Raw genomic sequence first — 8,556 nt, 5'->3', positions numbered from 1 at the left:
CCTCTCCGCGCCCCCATTTCTCTCTTCGTCCCTCCCACTCTGCAGGCACCCCTGAGCCGTCAGACGCGGAGTCGGAGGAGGAGGAGGAGAACTTCGTGTGAGCCTGTGGGGCCGGCTTGGGCCTGGCGTTCAAGGCCTCCCCGTTTTATTTATTGTCACAGCCGAGTCTAATTTATGTCCCATGGACGCTCCCCAGAGCCTGGACCGGGACCACCTGGGCCCCCCCCCCCGGGAGCCCTCTGACAATATCTTGGAAGGATTGGGGGAAGGAGGCCTGGGAGTGTGGCTGGTGGGTGGGGCCACCTCCCCAGGCGCCCTGCTGCCCAAGAGGACCCCATGCTGCTTCTGCTCTAGGGGCTAACTTAATTATCGCTACCACGGAGAGGGCTGGGGACTCACCCCTGCCGGCAATTAATGAAGAAGCACCCCAGCCTTCTAGACGACAGACCGGGAGTAAGGAAGGGGTCCACAGCCTGGGTGTGTATGAATGAACCTCAGAATCTGCCCAGGCCTCCGATAGGCCAAGGAAGCAGCCACTGTCCCCAGCCTGCTCAAGAACTCCAGGGTTTACCTTCCCTCTCCCCATTTCCCTAGTACGTCCTGTGGTGGCCCCTGTAAAAGCCCAGCTTGTCTCCTGGAGTGGGCTGAGGGGATGGGGTACTACCTGTGTCTCCTGACACGGGCCTCAGGCCAGCATCAGCCCAGAACGGGGCATTATGTCCAGTGGTGCCCAGTGCACTTGGGGTGGGACCCGGTGGGGCGCAGGAGCTCCTGCTTACCCACTGGCCCGCAGTGGGGTGTATGTGCCAGGACCCACTGCATACCCTGCCTCCCGGAGCCACGTGTCTGAGCAGCGCCCCTAGTGCCTGCTGCCCCATCCTCAGGTGAGGTCCAGACCAGAACCCCTCAGTCCCATGAGACTGGTCCTGGCCAAGCCTCCAAGCCCAGTTCCCAACTGGACTCCCCTCACCGACCGGCTCAGGAGTCTTGACACCAGCCAATGCTGGCCTTGGGCGGAGTCCCTGCTTTCTGTCTGGGCTGTTGCTTGGTGTCCCCGCCCTGTGTCTGCATGTGGACCAGAGGCTGAGGCCACACGTGGGCAAGAGCCCAGCTCCCCAAGTTTGGGGAGAGGAGCACAGGGGCAGTTGTGCTTATCTTCTAGCCCCTCAGAAGTGCCTTAATTGTGACCCCGAGAAGTGCCCTTGAGTAATGGGTTCACCTGAGCCTCCCCCCCCCGACAAGGCCACCTCCCCCAGCCTGGGGTTCTGTCTCACCAAAGAAATAAAGACTCCACTTTGGAGTGTCCAAGCCTTGGTTTGCCTCTCTCTCTCTGTCTCTCTCTGAGCTTCTGTGCTGCCCCCCTTTGGTAGTGGGTTACCAGCCAGGGACCTGGGGTGCTGTTAGGATGGTGAGTGGGGGGAGACCCCTTCTATCTCTGAGCCTCAGTGTTCACCTCTGGGCAGTGGGCAGCAGCCAGGGAGACAGCTGAGGAAGGTCATATCCAAAGCCTGGTGGGGTGGGGGAGAAAGGAAGCCTTTCTAGGGCAAGAGATGGAAGAGGGGATCAAGATGGCTTAGGGCACCCCAAGAATCCCCCTGAAACGGAGGCCTGGCCTGGAAGGGTTGGGAGTGTGATAATAGGAATAATACAGTTAATGATAATACAGCAACAATAACACCAGCTGGGACTTACCCAAACTGTGTGACCTGCTGGGCACCGTTTGCTCGAAGCACTTTTCAGAGGGCGAGAACAGACTTCACGTGGAGCCAGGCCAGCCTGAGACCCCACCTTCTCCCGGCCTTGGCTTCCCCACCTATACGTGGGTGTGGTTAGCTGGCGGCTGAAGGAGTGGCGTGCCCCGTGGGGCACACTGTGTGGGCAAAGGCCAGAATACTGCCCCGACTGTGGGCTGTGGGTTGGGGGTGGGTCAGTGTGGGGAGGTTGGTGAGGGGCCTGGGTCCTGAAGCAAGTGGCTCATGGTCACTCGGGGAGGCAGTGGCAAAGCCAGACCCTCGGCCACACTGAGGCACAAGAGAATCCCGAAGGAACGTGGATGGACCCTGGAGATGAACCATCCTGTCTGCTTATTCAGTTAACATTTTATTTGTCATTTTGGCCCTTTGTGTTTGGAACTGATGCCCTCTCCTACTCCACACCCCTCCCCGTACATGCCAGGCTTCCCCGGGGCTTTGGGGGCCCGTGGATGACCTGCCCCGGCCATGAGATTTCCTGGGGAGGAGCCATTTGAATCGTTTGCCATCTCATTTATATACCCAGTGCTGTTGTGGCTCACGCGAGTCCTGCGGGGACTCCGTGGTCCTGGGCAGGGGGCTGGGCCGGGGCCCTCGAACCACATCCCATATCCAGCTTACGAAGGCAGACACCTGCGTGTACACATCGGGGGTCTTGGGGTCGCCGCACCAGAGTCCGGAGAAGGAGACAAGGCCGTGGGCCCGGTTCCTGCACACCAGGGGCCCCCCAGAGTCAGCCTGGGGGTGGAGGGAAAGGCAAGGTCAGAGGTCCATCTCTGGGCCTCTTTCCCCAAAGGAGCTTCTATGTGCAAATCTGACCAGGACTCTCCCTGCCTCGAAACCCTTCCATGGCTTCCTAGTGCTCTTCCAGCAAAAACAATACTTACAGCCTTCAGGGGCCGTGAGCATCTAGCTCTCATCCACCTGTCTGCCCTCCTTGCCTTGGTTTTGGCCCCACCAGCCTTCCGGGCTGTTCCGGAAGTAAACCAAGCTTGCTGTAGTCTCTGGGCTTTTCCATATGCTTGAGACCTGTTGCTGCCCCCATTCAACACTGCTGGTATAAATATACAAGGCTCCAGTACTTTGTACAGTAGGCGACCTGCATAGCTGTACATGGCAGCCCTGAGATGGGTCTCTCTGCCTGGCATGCCTTCCCTCAGATCTCCTCAAGACTCCTTCAAATCTCAGCTCAAACGGTGCTCTCCTCAGAGATGCCTCACTGAATACTCACCCTAAAGTTCCTGCTTTCTCCCCTCCCCAGTCCTGTCACCCCAACTATAATCTGGAGTCAGCTCTGACCCCATGAAGTAGGTACTGTTAGTGTGGCAGTTCTACAGATGGAGAAAGGTCCAGAGAAGTGAAGTGACTTTTCCAAGGCCACACACCTGGGAAGTGGCACAGTCTGGATTTGGACCCAGGCAGCTGGACTCCAGAATCTGTGTTTTGAATCACTACACTTTTTGCCTGGAACAAAAAATCCTCCAGGTTGTTTCTCCCTCAGCACCAGGGCCAGGACTGGCATTAGTGCATACACGGTCTTAGGAGCAGGAACTCCTTGATCGAAGTGTGTACTGCCCCCCTCCCGAAGACTGATTGTAGATACACAACTCTGTAGCCCTTTGTGCAGTGCACAACCTGCACAGTTGTACATGACAGCCCTGTGACCTTGGAAAATTCTTTGTCCTTCCAGGGTCTCAGGTGAGGTCTCATATGCTCAAAGTTGAGCTGGGACTTAGTTCCCAAGCCTCTGCCCATCTCTAGCCCTCTCTGTGGGCCTCAGCTTCCCCATATGGTAGGCAGGCGGGGTGGAGACAGTATCTTACGGAGCAGAAGCCACGCCGCCGATGGTCCCCACTTTGGGTGCAGAGCATGGCAGGGCTCAGCTGGCCCCTCCAAGAGCTGTTGCAGATGTCCAGGCCCAGCACACGGACCTCAGCCTCCATCAGCCCGGGGGGCTGGTCTTCAAAGTCAGATACGGAGCCCCAGCCAGCCACCTGGCACCGCGCCCCAGGCTTGAGTGGCCTGGCGCCTGTCCGTGGCAGCTTCAGCAGCCCCACTGCTGGACCCAGGATAGCAGAGCGGTTCAGCTGCAGAGAGACCCTGAGTTAAGGTTTACCCCCAACCACACATCAGTGTTCCTGCCTCAGTTTACCCATCATGACACTGGTCTCTTCTTGGCCTCATGGAAAGAAATCAGTAGCAGCTGTCAGGAAGACCTGCTGCTTTTGCCATCACAGGGCCCTGCCCATCAGGCCTCACCCCCTCAGACCAGGACTCTGGCCTCCCCAGCTGCTGGAAAGAAGTGTCCTTCTAACCAGCATCTCCCCTGCTTGTAAGTCCTCCCATGGCTCCCCATTGTTCTTGGGACAATATCTCTTGGCTCGCCATTCAGCCCTCCCCACCAGGCGGAATGCATTTACTGTCATTCCCTGGTCCCCCCATCCCACTCCCCCACCCCTTCAGGCTGGAACACCTTTCCTTTCCAGACTTCAGGTCTCAGCTTAGATGTCACCTCCTCTGGGGAGCCTTCCTAGACTCCCAGGATAGGATGGAGCCTCCTCTGGGCTCCCACGTGCCCTTGTCAGGGCCATTTTACTCAGCTGCCATCCTGTTGGACTGGAGGCTCTAAGGGGACCAGCCCTGGGGCTGTTTGTTCATGTGCTCAGCACACAGCTGATGCTCAGTCAATGTTTATGGAATGAATGACTCAGGCCCCCGGTTTTGGTACTCACTCCCTAGCCTTGGCCATGCCCCTGGCCATACCCCAGCCTCGGTTTCCCCAGCTGCATAATGGGATGCATGAGCTGAGGGTTCCAGGTTTTGGGGTTTCACAGATGAGGAAAATCCACATGCGAGCTTTGGCTGCTGACACTCGCTGCCCCCTTCTCATTTTGCCCAGAGAACACTGCAAAGCTCTCCTGTTCCCAGGGACCTGTTTCTGTCATGTTGAGTGTCCCTCTGTTTTGACTTTTCTCCACATTTAGAGAGCAGGTTTGAGGTGTTTTCCCTTTAAGACGGAGGTCCTGGGGTGCCTGGAATTGAATTTGGGGCACCTGAGTGGGAGATGTGGGGGGCGGCCCCCAAGCAGGAGGGGGCCATGGGAGGTGCAAATGGATGTACCCTGTGTGGACAGGGAGGGAAGCTCACGTTTATGGGAGGGGCTGCTTCCTGCCCAGAAACCCCACAAAGGGCCTGGGGGGCAGGGATTGGAGTATCTGATGCCCTGGGGTCTCATCTGTTCTGAACATCGAGGCCTGCTCTGGGCCATAAATGGCCACAGGAGATAAAAATCCCTGTCCTCCCAGTCTGAAGGAGGAGGCAGTGAACAATGGTGAAGAAGTAAATGTTTTCAGGGGTGCTGGACCCAAGAAAGGTGGGACAGAGGGAAGGGATGGGGAGACGGCAGGGGCGGGGGCAGGGGCAGCTGGCAGAGGGGCCTCCTGAAAAGGGGACATTTGAGAGAAGACTTGAAAGAGTTGAGGGAGGGAGAAAGTCATGCAGTGTCTGTGGGCGTGATTCCCTGGAGAGAGCCACAGCCAGTGCAAAGGCCCGGGGGTTCGAGCATGCTGGGAATGCTGACGACTCAGTCTGCCCTGAGTGGGGGCTGAGGGGAGAGTGTGGGAGGCATGGAGGGCAGAGAAGGGACGTGACCTGACTTGGGTGCTCACGGGATCCTTCCAGCTGTTTTTCAAACATGTCAGTCAGGCCATCATGGAGGTGGCCGTGGACAGGCCAGACCTGCGTCCAGTGCCCACCCCCAGCTCACCTGCAGCAGACAGATGTCATTGGCGTGGGTGGCGGGCTGGTAGTCCGGGTGCCTGATGACAGCTGAGATGCCGAACACCTGCTGGGTAGGCTCTGGAGCACGCAGGACGTGAGCCCCCAGCACCACCAGGCCCGTTCGGGGGTCCCTGCGGGCGGAGGGGGGCTTGAGAGCGGGACGGGGGCCTCGGTCTCCCCCGTCTGCAGAATGGGGGTGCAGCAGCGCATCTGATCCTGACAAGAGCCCCACGACCATGCTCACGTTTATCTCCGTTCCCGCTTCGATTACGATATTCACCCAGATGGTCGGAACAGGAACGTTACTCGGTATTGTAACAAGGCGTTCGGAACGGACGGAACACTGTATCTGTAACTCCCACCTATGCTGTGGTGGGACCTGCGACACTTTCAACATTAATGTCCGTGGCTCTTCAACAAGGTCCTCGGGATGGACGCAGGGCCGCGCTCCTCACACACCGACCCCCACCTGCTGTCGGTAAACCGCCCCCCTCCGGGAGGTGGGGGCTGGGGCCTGAGTGGCAGCGGCAGGGACGGCCCCCGGCGTGGGCTCACCTGTGGCTGAAGCAGTGGGCCGCGGAGACCACCCAGCGGGCGCGGAGCAGGAAGCCCCCACAGTGGTGCTGGCCCTCGAACTTCACAGACGCCACGTAAGGCCGGGAGTGGGGCGTCACCTCGTGGCCCCCGATGATCCGGGTGCCCCAGGAGCCTGCGGGCAGGGCGGGACTGCGTCAGGATGGGGCAGGAGGGAGGCTGGTGGGAACAACGGCTCAGGCACCTGCTGGGGCCAGGTCAGGCGCGGGCCAGCAGGTCAATGTGGGCTGGAGGCGAGGAACCCAGGGGAGGTCCCTGAGTGAGCTGGGAGGGGTCTGGACCCCAGAAAACCTGGGCCTGGGCCTCCACCCGGGCCTCCAGGCCCAGTAACAAGCGGGGCAGCGACCCAGAGGGCTGAGCCGCACACAGGTCGGGGGCTCTCACCTGCGGGCCTCGTCGGCAACGTGACGACCACAGCTACGGTCAGCAGCAGGCGACCCAGTGCCCACCCCCCAGGAGCCATGGCTGTTGCAAGCTGGCAGCTCCCTCCAGAGCTCTGCAGGACATAGAACCCCCCTCCACCCAACGGCCCGGGAAGGGGGAACCTGGCTGCGGCCTGTGGTCGGAGGTCAGGCAGGCCCTGCCAGCAACGCCCACTTCTGCACTGTTGATTCCGAGAAGTCTGATGACTCCACTGCCACAAGAGGCCAGGAAACAGGGCAGTGAGGGGAGGAGCGGGCGGCTCAGGGGCTGCCTGCCCGGGGCAAAGCCTGGCTCTGCCGGCCCTGTGACCCCCATGGTCAGGTACCCTCTCTGTGCCTCAGTTTACCCAGCATCTGCCCACTGCCCATGTGCAGGGAGCTTCCTGCGGCACTCAGTCCAGAGCTGACATGCACAGGGCCCACGGCTGCCTCCTGGGGGTGTAGGTGCTGGCTCTCTAGCTGGACGGGTCTGGCCCAGCGCTGCCTATCCCCCATCTGCAGCCCCAGCACAGACCTCAGGGCTGTCAGGACAAGATGGGCCTGTGATTGTTGCTGCCTCTGGTGCATTTATCGAGTGCCTACTGTATACCAGCCTCGGGCAGGAGCCGGAGGTGAGAGGGTGACAGTGACACAGCCCCCCCCCCCAAGGGGCTCACATTCTGCAGGGTCGGGGGTGTAGATCTGGAGATCTGGGGCCGTGGCTAAAGCTCGGTTCTGGTGACCAGAGAACACAGAGATGGACAGGGGTCACTCAGGCCCACGAGACAGAGGCTTCTGAGGCCTCAGGGGCAGCATGCGAGTGGCAGGGCCTTGGGAAGCCTCCAGGACACACGTCGCCTTGCAGAGGCTCTGCTGAGACCAGAGCTCTGGCTTTGCCTCACCCATCGGGACCGCTCAGCATGACCCGGGACCCAGAGGTGGAGACGTGGGTGTGGGCGTCCGCACAGTGTGCAGGACCGGACAGAAGGGGGTGGCTGGGTGTTGGGGTGGAGGAACTGAGGCATGGGGACCGGTGTTTCCACCCAGAGGGTGGGGCTGCAGGGTGCCAGACTCACCCTGTACACGCCTCGCAGTCCCTGGGGCCAGCAGAGGTGCAGAGCACGTCTCCCGCGATGGCCCCTCGCCAGGTGCGCAGCAGGCGTCCAGGCCCGGATGAGCATGGATGCGCGCAGTGGCCTCCACCAGCGCTGCTGGGGGATCGTGGCGGCCTGTGGTGCTGTGCCAGCCGGTCACCTGACATTGTGACCCGGGGGGCAGGGTGTCCAGCCTGGCAAGGGTGTGGGCCAGATGGAGAGGTGAGCTGAGGGGGGCTGGAGGTGGGGAGAGACCCCTGGGGGCCGAGGGGGAGGGAGACTGGGAAATAGCAGGAATGGCGGCACTGAGGACGCGGCACGTGGCCGCCACCGCGCTCTCCAGACTTTGTCCTGAGCCCCTCTCCGGGAGTGGGCTCGTGCACCCTCCCTCCAGGGTACCTTCCCATGTCCGCCTGCCTGGCCTCCCTGAGGCGCCGGAGGTGGTGGCCGTCCTGCTGGGCAGCACAAAGCGGTGTTGGGAGCCTGCCAAGTGGGTTCGGGTATGTGTGTGAACACCCCCCACCACACCGAGGGCACTGACGTTCCTGTTTTGGAGCGTGCGGGGTTGGGGCGCTAAGGCTGGAGCACTCCAGACCTGCAGCCCGACCCCAGCCCCTCTTTGGCCCCAGCCCCTCACCTGGCCACCTCACGGTGCACGACCACGACAGCAGGGCCGGGAAGATGTCCTCACCAGCTGCAGGGACCCCACAAAGGGCCTCAGAGGGGCATCAATTCACAGCCCCCTACCATCCCACCTCCCAGGGTCCCTGTGGGGCAAGGCCATGTGCGTGAGGAGCCTGTGACCACACCCCCAAATGCTGCCCAGCCTCCCACTTGCCTGGCATGTCCAGTGTGACGCGTCACCACAGATTCTCTGACAGTTCTGGGCTCGGAAGTCCTAAAACTCAGGGGCAGGCAGGGCTGGACCCCCGGCGC

General features: G+C 60.9%; 2 protein-coding genes and 1 long non-coding RNA gene across 4 annotated transcripts in view; 1 reads left to right on the top strand and 2 right to left on the bottom strand.

Annotated features, from left to right (window-relative positions):
• The window catches only part of FSTL3 (follistatin like 3), a 5,957-nt gene extending 4,644 nt beyond the window's left edge, over positions 1-1,313 (top strand). For both annotated transcript variants that reach the window (XM_040629804.1, XM_040629805.1), the window contains exon 5: positions 46-1,313. In XM_040629804.1, coding sequence (XP_040485738.1) covers positions 46-101 — 56 coding nt within the window. In that variant the 3' untranslated portion in view covers positions 102-1,313. The remainder of the gene's footprint in view (positions 1-45) is intronic.
• Positions 1,314-2,091: 778 nt separating this feature from the next.
• Positions 2,092-6,710, bottom strand: PRSS57 (serine protease 57). Its single transcript, XM_040629803.1, has 5 exons — positions 6,510-6,710; positions 6,087-6,240; positions 5,518-5,662; positions 3,575-3,838; positions 2,092-2,489 (listed from the first exon to the last, which is right to left on the bottom strand). Exons 1-5 carry the CDS (start codon positions 6,586-6,588, stop codon positions 2,262-2,264), a joined length of 870 nt encoding a protein of 289 aa, XP_040485737.1. The 5' UTR covers positions 6,589-6,710; the 3' UTR covers positions 2,092-2,261.
• An 898-nt stretch (positions 6,711-7,608) lies between these two features.
• Positions 7,609-8,390, bottom strand: LOC121102411. Its single transcript, XR_005834498.1, has 3 exons — positions 8,258-8,390; positions 8,020-8,103; positions 7,609-7,814 (listed from the first exon to the last, which is right to left on the bottom strand). It is a non-coding gene; the product is annotated as an uncharacterized LOC121102411 (long non-coding RNA).
• Positions 8,391-8,556: the final 166 nt, after the last annotated feature.

Source organism: Ursus maritimus, unplaced genomic scaffold (assembly GCF_017311325.1).
Source record: "Ursus maritimus isolate PB19 unplaced genomic scaffold, ASM1731132v1 scaffold_14, whole genome shotgun sequence".
Taxonomy (NCBI): domain Eukaryota; kingdom Metazoa; phylum Chordata; class Mammalia; order Carnivora; family Ursidae; genus Ursus; species Ursus maritimus.
This window is presented reverse-complemented; position numbering and strand designations above follow the sequence as displayed.

Bases quoted from the DNA above. Each gene is read 5' to 3' on its own strand.
- PRSS57 (XM_040629803.1), bottom strand. From the start codon at position 6,588: ATGGCTCCTGGGGGGTGGGCACTGGGTCGCCTGCTGCTGACCGTAGCT. The intron at 5,663-6,086 runs GTGAGCCCACGC...CTCCGCCCGCAG, and splicing joins GCCCACTGCTTCAGCCACAG to GGACCCCCGAACGGGCCTGG. The intron at 3,839-5,517 runs GTGAGCTGGGGG...GTCTCTCTGCAG, and splicing joins ATGACATCTGTCTGCTGCAG to CTGAACCGCTCTGCTATCCT.